Here is a 26,770-nt window from a genome sequence, read left to right on the forward strand (position 1 = left end):
TTGCAACACATATTGATGTACAAGGGAACAGAATTATCTGCTGAGACACAGCACTTGGCCTATGAATTGGAGTCTTCTCTACGAGCAATGCAACAACTTTTGCGGTTTAGCAGCTGATGCCTGCTTTCTCAAAAGCTATTGGGACATCAGGAGGGGACCGTTATCTCTAGTCATGTCATCATTTTATTTTTCATTTAGATACATTTCTGAACTTCCTTAAATTGTTGTTCCCATCAGGATTGCACAGCTAAGATTTCAACATTGAGCCCGAGGCCTGTGCTTGGTCAACTAAGAACAAGAAAGAAACAGTGGATGTGGTTCTCATGAAGAAGAGAGGGACAATAATTGATTTAAATGAGGTTCTAAAGTACTAGGAATAAAGTATGTATCATTATCAATTTTAAAACAGGTTTGCTATCAAAAAAGTGTAAATTTAAAAAGTATAAAGCAGGAGAAAAACAATGTGAATTCGAATGATGATGTGGAGCAATGGAAATTATGTCCAGCCATCTCAAGTAGAAAATAGATTAAAAGATTACTAGGTTATTTAGCCTTAAAAATAAATGCTGATACATGCTATAATATGGATGAAACTTGAAGACATGATGCCAAGTGAAATAAGCCAGATACATAGATGGAAAAATACTGTATAATTCCATTGATAGGAGCTACCTAGAATAGACAAATTCGGAGACAAAAAGTGGAATAGAGGTTACCAGAGTTTGAGGGGAAAATGTAATAGGGAATTATTGTTTAGTGGGTATAGAGTTTCTGTTTGGAATGAGGAATGGGTCCTGGAAATAGATGGTAGTGGTGGTTGAACAGTACAGTGAATGTACTTATGTCACTGAAATTGTATACTGAAGACTGGTTAAAATGATAAATTCAACATCATGTATATTTTACCACAATAAAGTACAATATTTGAGTTAAAATTTAGGTAGCTGAAGGACTCAATATGAGGACTGGAGAACCAAACTTGGTAGCTATGCAATTAGGAATTCCAGCCTGTATTGTGGAGCTGAATAATACAGAATGTCTCTCTCACCCTTGCCACTGTCACTTAACTGACACTGCTAATACTCTTTGCACCACATCAGCCTTGAACCAGCAACTGGAGCTAGTCTCAAGACTTCCTGAGGAACTCAGCCTTATTATGACATCCTGCATCACCAAAGATAATTCTCTGTAATTTCTGCTTTATATTACATACTTCTGATTCAAAGTTCTGGGAGGGGGCATCTGAAAGTTAGATCCTTGGCCATAACTATGTCATAGGTGCAAAAGAGGGTTGGCCAGGTGCTGTGGCTCAAGCCTGGAATCCCAGTACTTTGGGAATCCAAGGCAGGCAGAACACTTGAACCGCGGAGTTCGAGACCAGCCTGGGCAACATGGCAAGACCCCTTCTCTACAATGAATACAAAGATTAGAGTGTGGTGGCACAAGCCTATGGTTCAGCTACTTTGGAGGCTGAGGTGGGAGGATTGCTTGAGCCTGGGAGGTTGAAGTCACAGTGAGCCAAGATCATACCACTCTACTCCAACCTGGGGCAAGAAAGCAAGACCCTGTCTCCAGGAGAAAAAAAAAAGAATCTGGTAACAACATGCAGAATACTTCCAGTTGCCACTACAAATAGCAAAGGAGTTATATCTCCAAGATGTGCAATGTGGGAATCCTGTAAGCAAGGAAAGGTGTTAAGATAGGCATTCTCATTCTTAATATCTGCCTATGTAGAAACAGTTTCATAAATTACTAATGGAAATTTAAATTCATATATGCCTACTACAGAAAAATTTTTGCAAAGTGTAGCAAAAAAGTTGGAAAACTTCCAGGGAGCTAACCAACATAGAGTGCTATCCAAAGGAATTAAGAAGTAATAGATGTTTGGTGTGGTGGATCATACCTGTAATCTCAGTGACTTGGAAGGCTGAGGCAGGAGGATTATTGAGTCTAGGAGTTGGAGACCAGCCTGAGCAATGCAATGAAACCCAGACTCCAAAAAAAAAAAAAAAAAAAAAGCCTTGTTTGGGGCTGCACAGGTCCCCATTAAGCACAGAAGAACTTATCTCCCAATTGTTGGCTGTGCTACCTGCAGACAGCCATTAACTTGCCTTTGAAAATGCTTTCACTAAATACAGTCATCTTGCCCAAAGTCACAGCTCTTTCGAGAGCAATTTGCACCTGTGACTAGTTGACATGAGGGAGTAAAAGCTTTTCCCTTTTACCTCAACTTGGCTGCATTCTGAAGGATTACCCAGGTTTAGGGCTGGGTGGGCCAGCTAAAGCCTTCTTTGAGGCAGCCTCATTCCCAACTCCTCCAGCCTAATCCTGCTTTCTCCCATTCCATTAAACAAATACGGGACCTGACCTGAAAGCATTCCATAATAAACTTCCTGCATGCTAAAATCCATCTCAGATTCTGCTTGCTGAAGAACCCAAACTGTGATACAGAGAACTGCCTGAAGATGGTATATACACCATTGTTCATCACTGCATTATTTTAGCCATAAACATTTTGGAGAACGGACTTCATTGTTGAATCAGATATTAAGTAAAGCATTATTCATTCATAAAATAGTATTGATGGCTGCATAATCTCTTATATATTTGTGTCATATTACTAACAAAATTAAAAGTAATACAAATAGCATAAATATTAATTATATACCAGACATAAAAGAGAGGAAAAAGTCATATTTCTAAGTGTTAATAGAAATCATACTTGGTGAGATGAGGAAAAATTTTTATGTTAGTACTTTCACTTGTATCCCAACTTTTCTACATTAAGCATATATCATTTTTAAATTTTTTTTTAAATTTTACTTTCAGTTCTGGGATACATGTGCAGAACATGAAAGTTCGTTACTATAGGTATACATGTGCCATGGTGGTTGGCTGCAACCACCCACCCACCCATCAACTACATTAGGTATTTCTCATAATGCTATCCCTTCCCTACCCTCCCACTCTCCAACAGGCCCCGGTATGTGATGTTCACCTCCCTGGGTCTGTGTGTTCTCTCATTGTTCAACTCCCACTTATGAGTGAGAATATGCAGTGTTTGGTTTTCTGTTCCTGTGTTAGTTTGCTGAGAATGATGGTTTCCATGTCCCTGCAAAGGACATGAACTCATCCCTTTTTATGGCTGTATAGTATTTCATGGTGTATATGTGCCACAGTTTCTTTATCCAATGTATCATTCATGAGCATTTGGGTTGGTTCTAAGTCTTTGCTTTGTGAACAATGCCACAATAAACATACGTGTGCATGTGTCTTTAGAGTAGAATGATTTACAATCCTTTGGGTATATACCCAGTAATGGGATTGCTTGGTCAAATGGTATTTCTGGTTCTAGAACCTTAGTGAATCGCCACACTGTCTTTCACAATGGTTAAACTAATTTACAATCCCACCAACAGTGTAAAAGCATTCCTATTTCTCCACATCCTCTCCAGCATCTGTTGTTTCCTGACTGTTTAATGATCGCCATTCTAACTGGCATGAGATGGTATCTCATTGTGTTTTTAATTTGCATTTCTCAAATGACCAGTGATGAGCTTTTTTTCATGTTTTGTTGGCTGCATAAATGTCTTCTTTTGAGAAGTGACTGTTCATATCCTTCACCTACTTTTTGATGGGATTTTTTTTTTCTTGTAAATTTAAGTTCTTTGTAGATTCTGGATGTTAGCCCTTTGTCAGATGGATAGATTGCAAAATTTTTCTCCCATTTTGTAGGCTGCCTGTTCACTCTGATGATAGTTTCTTTTGCTGTACAGAAGCTCTTTAGTTTAATTAGATTCCATTTGTCAATGTTGGCTTCTGTTGCCATTACTTTTGGTGTTTTAGTCATGAAGTCTTTTCCCTTGCCTACATCCTGAATGGTATTGCCTAGGTTTACTTCTGGGGTTTTTATGGTTTTAGATCTTACGTTTAAGTCTTTGATCCATCTTGAGTTAATTTTTGTATAAGGTGTAAGGAAGCGGTCCAGTTTTAGTTTTCTGCAATGACTAGCCAATTTTTCCAACACCATTTATTAAATAGGGAATCCTTTACACATTGCTTGTTTTTGTCAGGTTTGTCAAAGTTCAGATGGTTGTAGATGTCTGGTGTTGTTTCTGAGGCCTCTGTTCTGTTCCATTGGTCTATCTCTCTGTTTTGGTACCAGTACCATGCTGTTTTGGTTACTGTAGCCTTGCAGTATCATTTGAAGTCAGGTAATGTGATGCCTCCAGCTTTGTTCATTTTTTTTTTGGGGGGGGGGGGTTGGGGATGGTGTCTTGCTCTGTCACCAAGGCTAGAATGCAGTGGCACGATCTTGGCTCACTGAAACCTCCGTACCCTGGGTTCAAGTGATTCTCCTGCCTCAGCCTCTTGAGTAGCTGGGATTTACAGGTGCCTGCCATCCTGCTTGGCTAATTTTTGTATTTTTAGTAGAGACAAGGTGTCACCAACTTGGCCAGGCTGGTCTCGAACTCCTGACTCTCGTGATCCTCCCAAAGTGCTGGGATTATAGGCGTCAGCCACCGAGCCTGACCAAGCATACATCTTTTCATAGAAGAAAATTAAATAAGTATTTTACATTTGTGATTTGTCCAGATTTTAAAATAACATTGTCAAACTATTTAAAGTAACAAATAGTTTTAACTTTGTGTGAGGTGGGAGCAACATAAACAACTTAGTCATCTTAGTCATTTAATATTGAGATGTCAGATATATCCCAAGAGTATGGACTTTAATATGAGGTGAAGGAGATAAACAGTTCAATGTTCACAAGAAGTTGCCTTCACAATAAATTATATACCATAATTTTCATGCTTAGGAATTTTTTATAACAATAGTATTCGCTTAGCATACTGCTAACAGTAATAGTGATGTTGTATTAGTGTTGGGCATTGTAGCAGACTACCCAGGCCTAGTTGCTAAAAAGTGTCTAACATTGTCAAGCGAAGGCCTTTTTATGGAAGCCGCAAAAGAGACAAGGTGAATTCAAGGGCAAATGTACCAATGTGGCTACAGATTTTGTTAGAGGTGCTTTTTCCTGAGTTAGGATCTTCCCTGACAAGGTGGATCTCAGTATCTCCACACAGCTATGCCAGTCTTGCATTGGCCCACTTTGGAGAGAGAAAAAAATTGAGAAGAAAAGAATATGCAAGACTTGCTTATCACCCCAACCATTTCCATATTGTTCCATATTACATTCAGATACTAGTGCATGCATATTATTTAACTTACGCTCAAGAGATGGATTCTATGAACAAAGACATATAATGAAAGAATATTAAAAGCCTGATATTAATAATATTGGATGCACCAACTGAAAAATAGCAATATAACACTTAAGAAATAAGGGTGTCTTTGAATGATGGGGAACATACTAGTCAAGTGGCTGAGAAAGCATGTACTTCTGAAAAACATTTACTCTGGGAAGCAGTAATAAGGTTTATACACATTTTGCTTTAATTTTTAAAATGATATCTGGAAATGGAAGTTAAAAACAGTTAATTGGTTAGCCTTTATAAAATTAAACTGATAGGAAAGAAGAGAATGTTATTAAGTAAACAAGAGAAACAACTATAAATTTTGAAATTAGTGAACAGGAGGACTGACAGTACAGAACATAAAAACCAGTAATTTGGAAGATAAACTTAAGGAATTATCCCAAAATACCAAGGAAATACAAAGTGAGAAAGAATGTGATAAATGAGAATACTAGCTATCAGAGATTTCAAGTGAATCCTCGGTGCTAGTAAAGAAGGGAGAACAAATGGAAAAGACTAGAGACACAGAAAGGAAAAAAAGTTTTGCAGTGATGAAAGCCTATTAAATACAGTTAATTATACCTAAACCTGTCTGGACCATTTGAAACATGATATGGCTTGGCTCTGTGCCCATCCCCCCAAATCTCATTTTTTTAATTGCTATAATCTCCACATGTTGAGGGAGGGACCTGGTGGGAGGTGATTGGATCATGGGGGTGGTTTCCCCCATGTTGTTGTCGTGATAGTAAATTCTCAAGAGATCTGATGGCTTTATAAGTGTTTGACAGTGCCTCCTTCACACACATCTTCCACCATGTAAGATGTTCCTGCTTCCTCTTTCATCATGATTGTAAGTTTCCTGAGGCCTCCTCAGCCATGTGGAACTGTGAGTCAATTAATCCTCCTTTCTTTATAAGTTACCCAGTCTCAGGTGGTATTCTTTATAGCCATGTGAAAACAGACTCATACAAAATGTTTGTTCTCTACTTCCTTGTGTCAGCTGTCTATTGCTGCATAACAAATATCTCCAAACCATAACAACTTAAATAAAACAACTCATATTAATTATCATACGGTTTCTGTGGGTGTGTAATCTGGACAAAATTCAGCTGCATCCTCTACTTCAGGGTGTCTCACAAGGCTGAAGTCAAGATTCAACTGGGAAGGAACCTAATTCCAAGCTTATTCAGTGGTTGTTGGCAGACTTAACTTCATTTATGGGTCATTGAACTCAGGGGCTCATTTTCTTAATGGCTGCTAGCCAGAAGCCACCTTCAATTCCTTAACACATAGTAGTGATTTCCAATGTGAATAGTAAAATCTTAATTATAATAATAACCCTTTCCATATTCTGATTGCAAACAACTAAAATTTGCTTTTTTTCCATGCATACTTCATTATTTTTTTAAAAAGCTAAAAGCATTCCCAAAGCCCATATAAAAGCAGCAATTTGGTGAGTTATAATAAGTAGACAAACACTATGGTATCTTAGTCTTAGAGTAACTGGATAAAAACACAATTTCACAATTTAACCTAATAATGTTACTGTTTTAAAGTAGAGAAGGTAAAAATAATGATAAAAACACATTCGGTGGCATATCTGAGGTGGCTAAATGTCAAATAAGCAGAATTCCCTTAAAGTTAGAAAGTTATGGCTGTAAGTGTGGAAACAGTATTGTGAAATCAAAGTCTGTTCTAAACTCCTCTGCAGTTCAGCTGAAAGGGAAACATTGTAGGACTTGGATTCACAGTTCCATGATAAAATACCGGTTTTCCTGTCATTGTACTGCATTATTTCTCTTCAAAAAGGAATTGTGTATCTGCATCAGAGACCTGGTGACATCATTTAGGAACTTGCAGGAATGTTCACATGCCACTGCTTGAGAGTGTATGGTTTAGTTTTTGCTTGGGTTATAGTACATGGCTTGTTGAGGATTCACAGGTTTAAGATTTCCATTCCATCATTATAAAAAAGGATTATATGAATCGATTACTGGGGACAGGTGTTAAACACACACACACACACACACACAGAAAAGGCTCATAAGTTGGTCACAAGTACACAATGGCTTTCCAGGAAATAGGGATTTATTTCCGGGTCAGGGGAGAGTCTTCTGAAACATCACAGGGCAGATAAAGCTCTACTTTTTAAGTTGTTCTTGTGCAAATGCCACATGGAAAGAAAACCTCTATCCTTGACAGTGATTTGATCAGTGGATTCTTGATTTCCTGAGGATTGAGATTCACTTTTGAGGCCAGAGTGAACTCATCTAGAACCTCATACTGCAAGGGTAAATGAACCATAAAGTTCCTCATGAAGAGACAGGCCTGTGGGGACGAGGTGAGTGATGGAAATTGGTGAAGCAGACAAATACAAGAAAAACTGTAGCTGTGAAGACGAACTAAAACATGTTCCCTGATTATGGAAATAACTACTTTACCAGTTAGGATGATCTCTGTTGAAAAATGAGAGAAAATCCAACTCAAATGGCCTAAACAACAAGGAAAATGTATGGCTCATATAACAAGGAGTACCAAGAAAGTGTGAGGTGACTCCAGCAGTCATTAATCTACCAATTCAATGACATCATTGAAAGGCCAGGTTTTATTCTTTTCATCTTTCTGCTCTATCTATCTTCTTCAGCCTTCATAATCACAGTGTGGAGTGCAGCAATACCAGGTAGAGTATTCAGATACCCATATCTGGAAAAATTTGCCAGAAATGTCCTAACAAATTCCTCTCTTGTCTTATTGAGAAAAAAAAGGGCATGGTGGGGGGAATAAAATCATCTCCAAGTCAACTACTAGCAAGGAAAAAATGAGGTTATTATAATTGACTTAAAGTGACAGGTATTTATCCATGAAATGGAGATATTTTTTCCTAGAAGTGGGCAGGTGAACAAAATTAGGGTTCTAAAAGCAAGGAAGGAAGGGGATTATGTGGTAGGCAACCAATAGTGTTTGCTATGTTACCCATCAACTAAGCTGACGGTTGCTATGGGCAATGTAATTCTATCGTTGACAAAGCATCGGATTACTTTTTGATTACATCTGACAACGCTGAGAATCTGGATGTTTATGCAAGATCTCTCAATTTTTAAATATTAGCAACACATTCAAAACATTTAAAAGTACTATGTGTCCAATGTCATTCAGACCAAATAAAATATATTTGCAGTGCAAACATGGCCTACAGGTCACCAGTTTGCAACTTCTGGTTTATCGATTAATTTAACTAAAATTTTCTCCATTTAAAAAGTGAAAACCACTTTAACCATGCCAGTAATTAATTATACAAATATATATGATAAAACATTTTTTAATTCATAGTTTTACTAAATTGTAGAAAACCTCAAATGGTATAGCTAATAATGATTTCAGAAGCTAATGTAGGAAAGAGATCCACAAAACAGAACGTTTACATCATTTTCTTAGCTCAGATTCTAATTTGACAAGTTAATGGTTAAAGCAGTCAAGATGTTGCTACTCATTTAATGGATGTACAATTTTTCTTATTCCTCCAAGATTAGTGTAATGTTTTTATGTTTTGTTTTCATTAGAGAATCAATTCCTATTAAAGATTTTAACTTCCCAGATATTTCTTTACAATCATTTTCCTTCTTACAAGAATGGATAATTGAAATTTTTAAACTCATGCAAAGATTCTCAGGCATATGCCCCTCTTGAAAATTCTCTTTAGTCTCTTCAAAGTCTAACATGAATCAGAAAATATTAACCTTCTTGAGTCAAGAGCAAATACTAGTGAAAAATAAGTGTATTTCTCTGCCATCCAGATTTTCCAGTTTTCCAAGTTGATAATTGAGCCATCAGTTCTTGCTTAGCTGTTGCCTCATGCTTTTGGATTTGAGTCCTAAAAAAGACAGAACTTTTAAATGATCAGCTTTCTTCAAAAATTTAGATATTTATTATGAAACTGAACTATGAAGAAATTAAAATTAATTATCTGAAGTCAGTTTCTATTTCATAGGTCACTTGATACAGCAAAAATGAAGCAGAAACGAGAGAGGATAGGAAGGGAGTGAGAAAAACACCACATGAAGTTCTAAATATCTATCTGGTAATTAGCATAATATGGAGAAGGTGTAGGGGACCTTCTCCATATTTGGTAGAGTTATAGGATACTAACTCTATAGAAGGTTTCTTCTCATGTTCATCCTTATGGAATATTTCTGAGAAAATAAATAATATTGGTGTCTACATAGCTTTCTAGCTGAGGCCCTTCTAATTTCTCTCTTTTTAATTGTTGGCCATACTCAGAAGGAAGACATTCATGTCAGCACCCATCTCCAAATCATACAGATACTGTTCTTAGTAAATTTTTTCTAAAAAGACAGGTGGGCCTTCTCTTCTTGATAGTAGGAGATAATACAAGAAGATAATTTGGCTATAGATCTCTCACCTTAGGTGTAGATGTTCACTTATCCTTGAAAAGAGTAGAGGGAAGTGCTTTTGTGTCTTTATGCTACATTAATTATAAAAATGGTATGTCATTAGAAATGCTATGCTTGTCCCATCTTGGCTATATTTATTTCCTTAATGAAATTATTTCTTACCCCTTCTTCACTCATTTAAATTCTCCCCAACTTTCAGGGTCCAGTTCAAATTCCAACTACTCAATCAATGAATATTCATCCTACTTTAACCACTCCGAACCCACTGAATTTCTCCTCATCATATTTTTCTTGTCAGTGTCACTCATCTTGGGTGATACTACAAGTAACAGTTGAGGAATCAAGTACTCCATTTTTACATGACTTGTTTTCTCACTAAAAATGTGAAATTCCTTGAAAGATAAAAACCTTAAATTTTGGTCTTTCTTATTTACCCACAGCAGAATACCAAGTACAAGAAACATGGTCAGGAGCCATTTAAGGAGTAAATGTACTGCAATTTTTACTTCATGAGCACCTGACTTTTATTCCAGGTTGGCCTCTATATCACCTGTTTTTCATACCCTACCTCCTACAGAAAACTATGACTAATAATAGACCTTATTCTATCTATAATATATATATATAATGTAAAATATCACATAATACAATTTTATCTCCTCTTAAATAAGCATCTAGAAATGTATCTTTGAAGGAGACATTTTACCTCACACAGCAGAGCTATTTATCATTTCTCAATAATTACATAACAGTAACGCTTTTATAATGAAACATCAATACCCATACTAATTTATAGACAGTAAGTGGGCCTTGCTTTTTTAGATATCCCTGGGACAAATGTGCTGTGATATCTCCAGTGAACCTCAAGAGCACACATCCTGATAAATAACCCATGCATTTGGAGACAGCATTCACAATGAGCAGAATAGACATTAAAAATTCACCAGTGACTACCTGATACTTACAAGGAAAGAAGATGATCTAGGTGCAGGAATTGGAGGTGGTGAAAAATCTGGCTTTGTAATTAGCTAGTAAAAGGATAAAAAAATTAAATTCAAAGATTGGGTCCTGAAAATAGGTGCGCATGAAAAGGCTTATATCATTTTCAGAAATGGAGAAGCCGTGACCCCACCCATGAGAATATTGTAAACATACGAGTTTGATTGCTTTCATTTAGTTGCACACACAATTGAGACCTAAGTCCAATGCCAGTAGGTATCTGATGAAGATGACTGCTATAAACTGTATCTTTGTGTCACCCCACAATTTCGTATGTTGAAACCCTAATCCCCAGAATGATGGTATTTGGCGGTGAGGCCTGTTGGAAGTAATGAGGTCATGAGGGTGTAGCTCTCGTGATAGGATTAATGCCCTTATAAGAAGAGGCACAAGAGAGATGTTCTCCCTCTGCTATGTGAGGATACAACAAAAAGACAGCTGTCTACAAGCCAGAAGGCTGCTTCACCAGACACCGGATCTGCCAGCTCCTTGAACTTGGACTTCCCAGTCTCCAGAATGTGAGAAGTAAATATCTGTTGTTTAAGCCACTCAGTCTATGATAATTTAGTTACAGCAGCCTGAGCTGATGAAAACAGTGGTACTCTGTTAACCAGATTAGTCCTCTTCTTGTCACAAGTTGGCATGGAGTGGCGTACATGTTCACATTTTATATTTTCAAACTATTTTGCAGAAGAATTTGTATTTTATATTAATATTCACATAGATTTCAATATTGTCCTGAAGAAATAATGAAGTGTTGTGGGCTATGACTTTCACCGATATTTCCTGGAGATTGAACTAGGGTGATATTTAAGAGAAGTTGCAAACTCACAAAAGAGGCTGGGGGCTCATTGCCTTCTACTGGCAGATCATACACATGGAGCTTCATCTGACTCATCTGAAAAGAAGAATGAATCTTTCAAAATGAACCATTAGTTTCATAAGCACAGTTTTTAAGGAAGCAGACTTTTCAAGGCATGGAAGCTTGGAACTAAGCTGACACCAAGAGACCAGATAGAAAACCACAGTGGTCCAGCTGGTGTATTCCATAGAAGTATTTCCCAGAGCTGTAATGAAAATTTGTCATCAAAAAAGGATTACCAATGTTATCATTAACCAACTTCAGCTAAAATCTTTAAATTTACAGGACATGAGTAGGACATTTGGGTTATAAATATTACATGTATTATCATACAGACATACATATTTTTGGATCTATTAGTCAATTTGCAAAGAAATAACCTAGAGTCAGAGCAAGAGGGAGTGTGTGTGTGTGAGAAAGAAAGAGGCAGAGACAGAGAGACAGGGACAGACAGACATCTGCTATGTCCCTTTTTGTTCTCCTTATTCTGTTTGCATTTCATGAACCCCAGCAAAGCAGCTCTGCATTTTAGGGACTCTTTTGCATTTAATAAAAGGCAAAGGAGACACTTCTGAATGTGGAATTGCAAAACACTGCTGGGTAGAAAGGATAGGTAGTCAGGATAAGAGTGTGAGAGAAACGCAAAGTGCAGCCATGGTCATCACTATATAGTTCACCTCTTGTGGTTGAACAGCCTTTACCATCTGGGGTTTCCTCTTCTGCTTGTGTGGCCTGGTACCAGTGGTAGATAGTGGCCTGTAAGAGAGAAACATGTGGTATCAATTGACTTAGCAGCTCCGTCAGCATGACAGGGAAACTCAGTAGATGATTCCCAGCTTCTTTTTCCCATTGTGTCTTTCTTGCCTGTTGCCTGGGTTTTTATCTGCTCTCTGGGTCATTTTTCAGTTTTTACTTCCCTATCAGCCTCCTTCATTGCCCTGTCATTCATAATCACTACTCATTTTCTTTTTGTTCTCTACAGATCCTGACTTCTAAAAATGATAGTGTTGAATCCAAATTTATCTAAATTGTTTTGTTAATGTCATATTCAATATTAAACTCATCATGGGTAAATAAATCATTCTTTCTTTAAAAATACTAAAAAAAAACCCAAAAACACTGTGGTACCAGAATCACATTTGTGAGACCAACCCAGGCTCCACCACTTACTCTGCAAGACTTGAAAGCATGTTTGCTAATCTCTCTGAGCTTGTTTCTACATCCATCAAAATGTGAAGTTCCTAACCTTGCACAATTGTGTTAGGGTTAACGTAAAACACTCTTCATCTGTAAAATGAAACTAATAACCACTTTATGAAGTTCTTGTGACATTTAAATGAGATAATAGATATAAAAGGGCTTAGCACAGGGCCGGGTGTGGAGACTCACACCTGTAATCCTGGCACTTAGGGAAGCCAAAGTGGGTGGATCATTTGAGTTCAGGAGTTCAAGACCAGCTTGGCCAACATGGTGAGACCCTGTCTCTACTAAAAATACAAAAATTAGCCCGGTGTGGTGGTACACGCCTGTAATCCCAGCTACTCAGGGGGCTGAGATAGGAGAAGTGCTTGAACCTGGGAGGCGGAGGTTGCAGTGAGCTGAGATCGCGGCATTGCACTCCAGCCCGGGCCACAGAGGGAGACTCCATGTCAAAAAACAAAAAAAAAGGGGAGGGGGGCGGTGCTTAGCACAGTGCTTATCATATAGTGATCAATTAATGCTAGATATTTTTATAATAAATTCAAAAATCCATCATTATGAGAGTTAATATCTCTTATTATTAATTATAAATATGGTGACTAACAGAAGGAAAAACATTTCTAGATGTGAAGAATTTCCCAGTTAAAGGGAAACTCAGCTTCTGGTCCAAAAAGACTGTATCTGCATGTATTTCTGAATATTAGAAGTAAACCAATTCAATTTGAAAGGGTAGGTTATACATTGAATTTAAAGTAAAATAAGGGTCAAAGAGTCCCTACAGCAAGATAAGATAAAGGATCACCTCTGATCTTTCTTCTGCTTTTCTCTGGAGCTCTGTTGGCGGATTACTATAGCAACCACCAGAGAAATGACAGCCACTGGGAACAGCACCGCAACCACAATGGAGAAGTCTGCAGCAGAGAACAGGGACCCGCTGAGAACTACAGAAACACGCATCTGCACATCACACTAGTCCTTGTTTCTTTACTTTGCACACATTCCAGCTACCCTTTTCTCTAATGAGCATAAATTGCCATAGCCAGTAAAATGAAAATGTATTTTGATTAGGCAATTACATTAATATTTAGATAGAAGAAATATACATGAAATCTATAGGAAACATTTAACATGAAATAAGTTTTAAAAATCATAATATTGAGAATACTTAGAAGGGATAATGTTTGTAACAATTGGAAAATGAGCTGGGAGATTAGAAGAGAATATACAGTAAGGAAGATGGCAAAAAAGAAACATTTTTGAAAAGCAGTCTTGGAATAAAACAGAGAAAAAGAAACTAAAACTTTGAAAATACATTCCTGTCAGTAGTAAATAAGAAGCTGAGGTGTGACTAAGAGAACTGATACACAAATAATTGAGTGTTTCACTGATGTTGGTCTACACTGGAATTACAGACAGGAAGTTATGTGACCTTGAGAATGAGGAAATGCTTTAAACAAATATTCCTGGGCCCTCGTGGTGTTTTTTCTTTTAATGACAAATTTAAATAATGCATATAACTTCAATCTTTTGCTCTCAACTGTTCATTTCTCTCACAATAATTGGAAGCCACAAGAGACCGGGAAGTAAAAGATTGAAGAGTAATGCCAACAGTTACCATTCTCTTTTTACAGAAATTAGCAAACCAATAGCAAGGTGAATATTTGTATAAATGCAAGAAAAGCTCACAAGTTTGAGCACACACACATGTAAATAGAGGTAGACACATCGGAAGCAGAATTCTAGGTAAGACAATGACTTTCGTTCAAATATTCACTACTCTCCACCCTCCACAAGATTCCAATCCAAAAAGTCAAAGGAAAATAAAACATGAAGCATTCTGTTATCATGTAGATATATTCAGAATGAAAAATACACACTTACTTGCACAAATGTCAGAACTGTATTTTCAGAAGAATGACATATTAGCAGAGAAATAAATGGGAATTTGGCAGTACTTTACAAACACACCGAACTTGAAAAGAGCTAACTAAAGTTGGGGCATAAGACAGATGAAAGTATAATAACGGAAGGTTTGCAGGTGAAGATAGAAATCACTGAAGAGTAAGTGCAGCCTCTTCTTGTTTCTGGTAATGGTGGATTAGGAAATTGAGACCAACCTGCCCATTAAAAATATCTTTAAATTTTTTGCAAACAAAAGCTTCCTAAAAGTATAGAAGTACTTAAAAGTTAGAAAAAATTACTTTGTAGAGATTAGTGAGTGGTCAAGAACCCAGAGAGACGGAAAAGAAAATAATCCTAGGTAGAAGTTCAGAAATGCAGAAAGAAATGAAAGGCAAATGAACCAATAGCAAACCCTAATGTAAACTGTGGACTTGAGGTGATAATGATGTGTCAATGTAGGTTTATGGAATATTTGTTACCATCAACAAATACTCCACGGGAGTGGGGGATGTTGATGGTGAGGAAAGCTGTTCAGGAGCGGGAGGTGCCGGGTATATGCCAACTATCTGTACTTTCTCTTCAATTTTGCTGTGAACCTAAAACTGCTCTACAAAAGAAAGTTTGTTTTTTTTTTTTTAAAGCAAATGAAGTGGGAAGTTTCAGGATAATCATTAAAATATAAAAGAAATGCATAACATCAAAATAATAGAATCAATAAGTATAAGAAAGGAGAGAAAAGGGAACATAAACAGGAAAAACAAATAGAAACTATATAATTGTGGATTTATACCCAAGTGTATCAGTAATTACATTTAATTTAAAGGGACTATGTACCTCAGTTAAACAAAAACCAAAGATGTGAGTACTACTAAAAAATATATGTGCATGCTTTCTTTAATAAAACAAAGACAGATTTAAAGCATGATTCAGAAAGGATAAAAATAAAAATAGGGAAAAATGTTACTCCAGTGCAAATACAGACCAAAAGAAATATGTTACAGCTCTATGGTCTCCAGGAACTGTAGATTCTCAAAGGTAAGAAGTGTATTAGATAGACACACAACCATTTCATAATGATACGCTGTTCATTAATTTGGAAGATGCAACACCCTAAACTTGTAAGTACGTAATAATATGCTCTCAAAGTATAAAAGTGTTGATAGAGCCAGAAGTAGTAATCAAATTCACAGTTATAGTGGGGGTATTTTAACACTCCTAGCACAGTAATTGGTAGAACAAACAAACAATGTTAGGATTAATTTATATATTAGACAATTAATAAACTTGATACATAATATCTGGAGAATACTACAGAACACATGTATGAAAAAAACACAGTCCAATTATGAACCATGAATATAAACTAAGAGCAAAAAAAAATACAAATTCTTCCAGAGAATATAAATGAACACTCTCTAATACACTTTATGTGACTAGCATAACATTGATACCAAAATTCAGCAATTTTTTCAATATGAAAAAATCACAGTCCAATATCACCCAAGAGTATAAAATAAGAGTAAACATCCTTCAATATATAAAAAAGATACTATTTCTAAGTTAGGTTTATTCAAAGGTTGCAAAGTTAAATATTCACAAACCAATTGATTTATTTGACAGTACTAATAAAGGGGAAAACATTTTAATAAATAAGGAAGTATTGGATAGAATTCTTAGAAACTTGAAAGAGAACTAGTGGACTTCCTTAATCCAGTCACTAGAATGGATGATATTGAAAGCATAAGGTAGAGAAAAAGAAGAAAATGAGCATAGAAAAATTTCATACATACAAACTTTAAAGGCTTGGTAATAATGATGTGTCTGGGTATGTTTATGGACGTAACAAATGTACCTCTCTGGTGACAGATGTTGATAGTGAGGGAAGCTGTGTTTCCTGTGTTTACAAACTTTATATACATGGAATTATATAACCAAAAGTTGTTGTTTAAGGATGTGTATTTAGGAAACAAAACTACAAAGAAAAGTAACAAAATGATTATGATCAAAGACAGATGAATGGCCAACCCTTAGAGAAAGAGAGGAGTTCATACTGAAAAGAGGCAGGAAAGCAGATGTCTGGGTCTATTTCTTGGCCCTTATTATATTACATGAATGTTCATTTTGTAATCATCAGGTTTGCCTTTATATTTACATGTTTATTATATTTTACAAACAAAAAGATGGTGTTAATAATCTTGAAAGCCAATGGCTGTGTATGGTCATGTTGTAGGGCAGTGCTCTTAACCTTTGTTATGCTACAAATCATTTTGGCAATCTGATAAAGTCTATAAACCCCGTTTCTGAGTGTTTCTAAATTCATTCATAAAAGGCACAAGATTTAAAGGAAGCTATTGATGGTGGGATACAGTTGTCAAAGTATTATAAAACAATTCATGATATAGTAAAGTATGTGTTTATTAACCTCTGAAATAATAAGTTCTAACAGTGGATCAGTAACTACCAAAATTTCAAACAAATGATACTTATGTGGTAATTGGAGATACATCCAACAACTGCAATGAGATATTGAAGTATTTATAATTTATATTGGTGACAAAGTCATGGAATATTGCTAATAGTATTATGGTTTATAAGCCATACATTCCCATAATTGTAGAAAATTCTAAACTTTAGAATTTAATGAAAATAAAAATGTAATTTTTTCCCATTCAAGTTTAGATTTAGGACCCTAGCTATAGTAAAAATTGTTATCCTCTAGGGTCTGTCTTCTTGGTACAAGGACACTTCTGAACTAGGAAATGTTCCTCAGTCTATCTGAGGCTTTTCTTGACTGTTAGATAAGAAATAGCACTGAAAGCGCACCGAACCCACTAACACAATGCCCTGAAAAAAAACAAGGCTTGGGGGATAAAGTTGAATTCTGATACAGTGGTTTCAACAAACAGTAAGTTGAGACAAGCTTCCACTGTATGTATTTTGAACTTCTCCAGCTACCTCTTCATCCTGCTGAAATACAAATTTCATGTAATATACTGTAAATTTGTATCACTAGTCCTCCAAGTTAAAAATTTTGAGAAATACTTTTTAACGGTGCTTATCAGAATTAATTCAACCTTATTGGATTATAACTAAAGAAGAAAAAGCGTCAGTCGAATCAAAAGATTAGGTATAAAATAACACATAGAAGTAGAAGTATACATAAAATATATACTTTCAGAAAATATAAGGAATCAAATTTGGGGTACTCTTAATGCAATTAAAATATAGACTGCAAAAAAACTAGTTATGAAACAAAACCAACTGGGATAAAAAAATCTTTCAAAGAGACGTAAAAATGCCACTGAATACTTTTAAATGTCACTATGAGTAACAAGAGAATTAACATTGCTAAAAAGTTTATTTTATGATACAGAGAATAATCTTGAAAAACTTTCCCAGAATTAACAAGAAAAATGACCCAATGTGGAATATAATATGGGGATCACACAGTAGAGATATTTTGTATAAATAATTTACATTTCTGATTCAGAAACCAGAAAACTGAAACAAATTTTAAAACCTAAAACAATAGAAATATTTCTTAAACTGAAGAAAAAAAACAAATCCTCAGTTTGAAGAAACTCACTAGGTAACATGATAATGGAAAGAGAACATCACCCAGGAATAAAATAATGATTTGTTTTGATTAAGTAGTAATTCTAAAAGCATTTAAGCCAAAACAAACCTAACGACTTTTTAAAGGGATGTTATTTAACATCAACAAAAAATCAGGCTTTTTTTTTTGACATTAAATATAAGCATCTACTTTAATAGTCATGAATGCAAACTTGTGATTTAAAAAATCAAATTCAATCAAACCCGCTATGCATGCTATGATATAGAATATTAATTAAAATATTAAAAATATTTGGCAACAAATACATTCTCATAAATACAACTTAGAAAGTTTTATGTGGATGCATTGTTACAACACGAAGAAATTACTCATAGAGGTGACTTAGCAAATCAATAGATATATCAAAATAAAGCAGTCAAAGTCATAGTTCAAAAGGATTTTTAGTGAGCATTGAAACCATTAAAGAGTTTTCTAATTAAAATAGTTGATTGTGCTCATGCTCCTTTCAAAATACATGACAAATACATGTGTATATAATAAAATCATAGGACATGAGAAAAAATAAATTTAAAAATCTTAAAGATAGGAAGTTAAGGGATTTATGTGGATGAAAACAGAATAAATATAGCCTAAACATCAGAAATAAATGTTCTGTCTTGGAAAGTCTAACAATCTGAATTTGGGACAGATATCTCACTCAGGTCTACCTCATCTCCTGTGTTTATAGAACAAGTTGAGCTCATAACCTGAGATCAAAATCCTAAGAATTTCTCTGTTTCTGCCAACAGAGGATGCAGGAACACCAAAAGGAGGATAGAGGCTTCCTCTAGATACGTACACTATATATCAGACAGAGAAGGGAGGGTCAAGGAGAAGATGATGAGGAAAAGCAGCTCTCTCAGGAAATGAGCTCCCTCCTCAGGGTAAAATGTTCCTCATCATAACAACTGGAGGTGGGTCCCCACTGTGGCTCCTTCCCACCCTAAAGAGCCATAGGCAGACCTACCTACCTGCCCATAGAGCTCCCAGCCAGATTCCCCCATCAAGAAAAATATCAGTAGGTACAACAGCACACACAAATGCAGAGAAATCCCATGTGAACTAATCCAGGTCTACCAATTCCACATTCAACTAAGGATCACATATCCTGAAGAAAAGTAATACAACAGAATATAAGTGACATGGTGACAGAACAGAACAAACCAACTCAAAAGAAACAGATAATTCAAAGAATAGACCTGAATGTACAAAAATAATCATATTCTTAGAGAGTTTTATAAGGATATTATACTTTTCCATTAAGTTGAGGCTGCTATGAAAATGGAACAGTCCTAAAGTAAAAATGTGTGAAAGTAAAATAACATTACAAATATAAAAGTTGCAGATATTTTTTTGCATGTGCAGTGAAAACAAAGACATGGAAAATATAATTAAAATGTGTTAAGGAGATTTGGGGGATAAATATTGTGGATTCAATGTCTACAGAACAGAAATCTCAAGAAAAGAGAAAAGAGGCAATGAAATCTCATGTAATACAAAATAAAGGCTTGGAAGAGGAGAGCAATTTTCTCAGGTTAGATGTGTAATGTTACCTACAGAAGACCACTGAGGAGTCATCGCAGTCAGGAGGGCTCCATCCTTCCTCACATTGACACTGGAGCTCATGGTCACACACCTAGGGTAGCAATGATCCTGTTACTGTCCCCGCTAGACTGACCGCAAACTCAAATCCCTAATCATCCATAATAAAGTTCATGCTGAAAAAGGAATAACCCCAATCTCCAGGCTTCCATCTATCTACGTAAAGTATGAATGAATGACAGGCATTTCATGAATGATTCTCAGAAGAAATTTCTCCTTGAACCATGCTACTGAAGGCTTGGATAAACTTAGTAATTCTCATCATTTAATGCTGAAAACATTCCTTTAGCTTTCTTATGACTGACCTAGAATGTCATAAGAGTCAGAGAGCTTAGGGAAACATATTTCCAGAACTTACAGCATGTCCTTTGCATTTAGATGAGCAATTGGTTGATTTGTAGGCTTTCTCAATATCCACACATTCTGCATTAATGCAAACCTGAAAGTGATGCAGAAAACATGAAGCTTCATCCTCTCTGCATGTAGATGAGAAAGTTGAGGTCTGTGTGAAGAGGCTAGCAGATATTGTTTAAGGTGGCTCTGCCAGGAGGCTGGTGCAGAGGAAGGGAAATAGAGATGGGCTCTGTTGCTTACATTATCCTCTTAAACCAACCCAAAAACGTTGATAAAATCATCTAAGCATTTATGTATTTTTAATAAATCCAAACAACTCTATATTCCAGAAGCAATGACTATGCAAGAAGTTCAGGGATAAGCAATAATGAGATGATCTTAATACCAGGGGACCCTGAAACACCTCAATTCTGCCCTAGTCCCAGTACCGTCCTCCCTTAAGACCCAAGCACCGCAACACTCTTGCCAGGTCATGTGATAACGTCTCAATGTCTTTAAAGTCTTCAGCACTAGAAAATATAAGGAAATTTGTATTTGAAACCTGGAAAACCCAATTAAAGATTATATTTTATGTAAAATTCCTTGCCCTTGATGCTGGCATATATTTCAGGAAAAATTGGGGTAAGGATAAATTTAAATATTGTGGGTACTTCTTATAGGGAAGACCTAATATTTTAACATCAATAAACTTTGCTAAATTTTTATTTTCAGCTCCAAGGGCTCAGAGACCACATCAATCTCATTCACTTTTTTATATTTACTTTTTAAAACTGTATGAGCAATACCCACACTGAACCACTAAGATAATTTTGGACTCACCATTGAATAAATTTACCTTTGAATAGCGAAATCAGCTGAAGTAAATAAGATATGTTTTTAGGACTGGCTTTACCACAGTGAAAAATCAGGGGAATTCTTTGGTCATGTGGATATCTTAGTGAGATAAATAGGGTAATTCTAATCTCTTAGGAGAGACAAACCTCCTCATTGTCAAAGTTCATGAGTTGGTTGGCCCTGGCTAAACAGTACTTGTACTTGAGATAAGTTCATTATATTATGAATGATATACAGGTCTGTTAAATGAAGCCCAGTATCACATACACTGGCACTTTCAGTGAGTTTTCAGACTTTGTCTATGAAAGTTAAACGGATGCTACCATGTGTTATCCACATGACAATATGATACTCTTCTTGAAATCATGACTATGAGAGTCAATTTCCAAATTTCACCATAGGGTTTGAGAATGTTAATGTCGATGTGCTTATTCCTGCTATTTACTAGGTTCTGCACCATTTTCACTTCTGTGTTCCAAATTCAAACTCTGTGGGTTCTATTACGGCATGGTGAACCCCAAAATTGGGAAACAAGGCACGTAGTGAATAACCAAGGGGCAAAACAACAAAACACATCAAAGTAAGAAACACTATTTGGAGTGAAAGCCACAATGTCAACTTACCTTGTTATGGCCACATTTAGTTCCATTGGCCACCATGCCTATTTCTTCACTTGTGTCTTCAGGATCAAATGTTTTACATGTCAGGAAAGTCACTATCTGCCCTTTCCAGGGCAAATTATCTGACCCACCTTGACAGAACAACTTCCCACACATGGTGTCACTGAGGAAAAAGCCAAAATTTATTGCAGGATTCAAACTGCAGTTTTATATAAATGCAAATCAGCTCTAGGACTATGGATACTTAACCGATGTATTTTTCCCTGTAGCTGAGACTTTTAGTTGTACTTTACACTCATTTTCCCTTATTTCTCAGTAACAGGATGCCTGAACATTAGCACAATACATTATTGCTCAAATAAACAGCATTACCCAGATGCCCGTACACCTAATTTTTGCCAGTTGCCTAAGTGCTGGCCCATGAGAAGAAAACAATCTTAAGCACAAATTCTAGAAGGTGGCCTTAAATGAGGAGTTATCTTCTGTTTCTCAACATTTTCTCATTTTTGCTGATTGGAGTATGATAGCTGGAGAAGCCATCACAGGCCTAGAGAAACACTTGGAAATGAAGGTCATGTGGATGATGGAGCTAGAGATAAAACATGGGTTCCTAACATCATGGAGGCGTCTGAGACATCAATTTCTATCTTGTTTCAGATAGTTTACTCATTTATTTGTACAACTGGCTGCAGAATAATTCCACCAAAAGAAAGCCCATGTCTCCACTATAATTCTGTCGGAACAAAGCTGAGCTTCCCTTGATACTGCAAGGCATCAAGTGGAGTTACTAAAAGAACTGTCTCCCTGAAGGTGCAGATTAAACTGCTCAACACTCAATCAAGCCATTCATTTACTGCCAACGGGACTAAAAGACAATAATATTGAAGTCAATTGCTTTATGCAAAATTCAGAAGAGGGCTGTGAAAAAGTATCCTGAAAGTGATGGCATCAGATTTTTTGATATCTCTTGGCTGTAGAAAACATGTTTGAGGAGAGGAGAAAGGCATATATTCTCTCTAAACGCAACAGTGTGTTTTTCTTGAATCATTTAGGTAAAGCCATAAAGGATGGCTTTAGAGCACAGGGAATTTCAGGCTAACCCTTCACTATAGCCAATGACTACTGTGAAGTGACTAGGATGGCAGTTTGTGGGGGTGAAGGAGCTGCTTGAGCCACTAGCTGCAGAAACTAATGCTCACGCAGAGAGTTATATGGGACAATGGTGTGTGCAGAGGAAAGATGGCGAGGCCCACTCTCTTCCCATTCACCACCTACAGTTGCTCTTCCTCTGGCCCTCACATACTGCCTTTTACATAATTTCCTCTTCTGAATCTGCCCTGATTTCCTATAGAGAAGAGACCACAAGACCACAGAAAATGATTGTTCTTTAGGAACAGATTCTCCCAAGAGATAACTCTATATCCAAAGCATAGTTTGGTAATATCTGTCATTCAGCAAATTCATGTCCAATAGACAAATTTTGGGAAATGTTGATCTTGTGCAATCTCTTGTTATAAATTACTCTGCATGTGTCAAATTTGGAGCAGGTACACAGAGTTTACTATAATTGAATTTTAAAAGCCACCTTAAAATTGCCGAATTAAAAATAAACCATAGAAAAGTCTCACGTTCATCTGGTGTGCTATTCTATAGTGTTTTCCCAGATAATCAGTACTAAAACTAACAAACTCTTCACATGAATTGTCAATAAGAAAATATTTTCTTATTGTATTTTTTCTTCATGTAATTCTACTGACAATTTAAAACTGTTCAAGCACTGCATCTGTTATTCCTCTGGGGAGATAAATATTTCTACTCTGAATCTTACAAGGAGAAACGTGAGATTGAGAAAGCATCTGATTTATACTGGGAAATCCCTGGACAAATTTCCAACCAGACCCATTCATGGTTGCCTGTTCCATCATCAACCATTCATTCTACCCAACAATGACTGTGTTTGGTGTCATCTGAAGCACTCACCATGAGATACTTGAAGAAAGAAGCCATTTCTCATTTCTTTTCAGACTCAGTACCTAGCCCACATCATGGCACATAGTAGTTACTCAATAAATGTCAAATGATTGATGGCCAAATGCGCTTTCCCTTTAACTGGAATAAATTAGAATGTGCAGCTGGAAGTGCACCATTGCTCTAGTCTGTGAAGCAGGAAGGTTCAGACAAGGCCACTTACTTTGTTTTGCAGGGAATGAGTGTGTCGTCCACTCTGCGACAGTACCCGTACTTTGACCCACCTTCATTCCTGTTGTAACATGACTGATCTGCAACCTTAGTTCCTGGGACCAGGATCAGTCAGTAGGGAAAAGAAAATCGATTTTTGAGGTTCAAGACATATTTGAAAAGAAAAGAGATTTTTAAAATTCAGTGCTGGCAAGGGATTTATAAAATATAAAGCAAGAAAAAAATACTATTTTAGCATAATTCCATTGACCACTCCTAGAAACATGGGTGTAGTAATCTGGTATCAAATGAGCTGGCTGGAATTACAAATAATCTTTTAAGTAATCTGTTACTCCACAAAAAACTCCTACTATGTGCCAAGTACAAAAATAGGCATCACATATTTCATGTCTCAGGTAATCTTCCTTAGATCTCTATCAGACAAAACACGTTAGTTAAGAGCTCAGGCTTTAAGCAAGACTGAGTAATTGTGTGAACATGGGCAAATGTCTTAACCCCTGAGTTTTCTCATCTGTAAAATGGTGTAGAATTTATATGTGAGTATATATATATATATATTTAATATATTTACACATATATAAAATGTATATATACACATTACATATAACAGTACCTACCTCAGAGGTGTTTTGAAGATTAAATCACTTAATACAGGTGAGTCACTGAGAACAGGGCCTGATCAGCAGTACATGGTTGACAAATACTAGCCATGCTTATTGCCATTCTCAATTTATCAATAAGGAAACAGAATCATGTCGAGTCACAGAGACCTATGTTCCTTCTTGGTGCTGAGGTGCCCCCTCTTCAATAACAATAAGTAATTCTGTCTTAAACATTTGGAAATTTTGAGTCTAGCCTTTGACAAACAGCAAACTAAGTTAAAATAAGCAGACACCTATGAAGATACTGAATTGTTTTTAAGAAATACTTTTAAACCTACTATGATGACTTGTAAACTCAAAACATTTTAAATGAATTCCGTGTTTCAGTGTGCAAGATAAAATGAGTTTTGTTGCCTTTTTTATTATTTGTATCTTAGTAAAATGTATTCATTTTAATATCTACTGTGTAGATATTTATACAATATCTACACAGAAGAATCATTAGTTATGAATAATCAGGGAAAAGCATTAAATTCCTAATCTGAGACTTCAAAGTTATTGCTGCTAATATTGTAGACTGTATCATTCATATATTTGGCATCATGCTGTTTTGTAACTTCTTGCCCATTAACAATATAGCTGTCCTTTCCCCAGGCATTAAATTTTCTAAAGCATCACAGCAGCAAGAATTGTATTGAAATAATACACTTTATTTAATCCGTATATTTTGGATTTTGAGATGTTTTTCAATTACTATCATTAAAAATGCTGGCTGAAAAATTGTCGTAAATATTTGAGTGCAATTGCTAGGAGAAAGAGTAAAAAACAACTATTTTTAGATTTTGTGCATGCATTTTTCTCTCGGTAAAGATGATGCTAATTCGTATATTTACCAGCAGTGTAGGAGGGGAGTTGTTTGATTATGTTTTCACTGACACTGAACATTAACATCTGTAGCAAACTTTTGCCAATTAGCAAATGTAGAAGATTAACTTGTTTTCATTTAGGTTTTGTATGTTGCTAATGAGTTAAAATGGTTTTAATTTTATGGCACATTTGTATTTCTTCTTCATGATGAATTGTCTGCTCATGCCTTAGCCACATTTTCAGTACTTGGAACTACAATTGATTTGTGGGAATGATTTGATGCCAAAAAGAATGATTTTTAAATTACTTACAAAGTTGCAAGACTTTTCAAACTTCCCAGATTTATTTAGAATAAATGGGTAATCCTCTGTGAATTATAAAATTTGGAATTTTATTTAGGCAAATTGTTTTCTCTGGCCTCTTGTAATGGCTGTATTTAAAAGTATGACTTAAGAGGTCTACTCCATTTCATGATCAGATAAATATATTCAATAGACAATTTTGAGCTTTTTACTAAAGCCAGGTACTGTGCTGGGAGGCACTGGGAATACAACTGTGAACAATGTAGACAATGTCCCTGTTCCAGGAAGTTTACAGATTTGCTGAGGAGACTAATCGTAAAGTCCGAAAAAGGAGGGTAACAGTTAATATTGTTTGCAGTTAATATTTACTACAAGATAATAAAGGCGAAGCTCAGAACTTCACCTCTGTGCTAAAGATTTTCTTTCTCCTGGTTTTTGCCATATACTGAAGTTAGCCAAGGAAACATGAGCCTCTTAACCAACAGTCAATTTTGTTTCCACCTTTTTAACCTTGCACATCCATGAACTGGAGGCAGGATTGCTGAGGCCTGGTTCCGGGACACCAGTGAGCTTGCTGACGTACTAACAGCATTGAGCTTTGCTCCTCAAATTGTGTCTCAACCCACTGTAGCCAAAGACAGAAGTTTACAGGGAGGTTTTTCTAGGGTCTTGTCTATTTATTTCCCAGGTTTCTTGTTTTCACAGTGCATTGTAAGTCAGGAATTTTTGTTGATTTTCTCAATCTTGTTTTAGCTGTATTTTCAAGAATTACGAAAAGTTTCTGGTATGCGATGACCCCTTTCAAATGCTTTTAGGAATATGTAGATTTTCTCTATTTTAATAAATACTGTTTCAGTCATTTAAGTAGAAATCTGAAACTGTATTAGGAAGGGGGTATGGAAATTACATACATGTACACAATACACATCATATCCAGAAAGTCCAAATAACTGGTTTTTAAAAACTTGCTGTTTTCGACTTAAATTTTGTATCCTCTGACCAACATCTCCCCACCTCCTCCCCTCCTCCCCTCCTCCCTGTCACCCCCTGGAAACCAGCCTTCTACCTTCTACTTCTATGCGTTCAACTTTTTTAGGTTTCACATATAAGCTAGATCACTTATATGATCTAAAATTGCCTT

The 26,770-nt window shown here is 36.1% G+C and overlaps 1 protein-coding gene across 1 annotated transcript in view; it reads right to left on the bottom strand.

The window, feature by feature from the left end:
* Nucleotides 1-5,369: 5,369 nt before the first annotated feature.
* The window catches only part of LOC105482052 (ADAM metallopeptidase domain 28), a 596,506-nt gene continuing 575,105 nt past the window's right edge, over nt 5,370-26,770 (bottom strand). Inside the window, exons 22-31 of the mRNA XM_071068485.1 lie at nt 23,851-23,953; nt 21,663-21,822; nt 20,210-20,290; nt 19,807-19,885; nt 13,534-13,642; nt 12,209-12,287; nt 11,502-11,567; nt 10,636-10,698; nt 9,679-9,741; nt 5,370-9,129 (exon numbers count right to left, since the gene is read on the bottom strand). Of these exons, the coding sequence (XP_070924586.1) occupies nt 9,694-9,741; nt 10,636-10,698; nt 11,502-11,567; nt 12,209-12,287; nt 13,534-13,642; nt 19,807-19,885; nt 20,210-20,290; nt 21,663-21,822; nt 23,851-23,953 (788 nt within the window). The 3' untranslated portion in view covers nt 5,370-9,129; nt 9,679-9,693. The remainder of the gene's footprint in view (nt 9,130-9,678; nt 9,742-10,635; nt 10,699-11,501; nt 11,568-12,208; nt 12,288-13,533; nt 13,643-19,806; nt 19,886-20,209; nt 20,291-21,662; nt 21,823-23,850; nt 23,954-26,770) is intronic.

The sequence above is a fragment of the Macaca nemestrina genome, chromosome 8 (assembly GCF_043159975.1).
Source record: "Macaca nemestrina isolate mMacNem1 chromosome 8, mMacNem.hap1, whole genome shotgun sequence".
NCBI classification, from domain to species: Eukaryota; Metazoa; Chordata; class Mammalia; order Primates; family Cercopithecidae; genus Macaca; species Macaca nemestrina.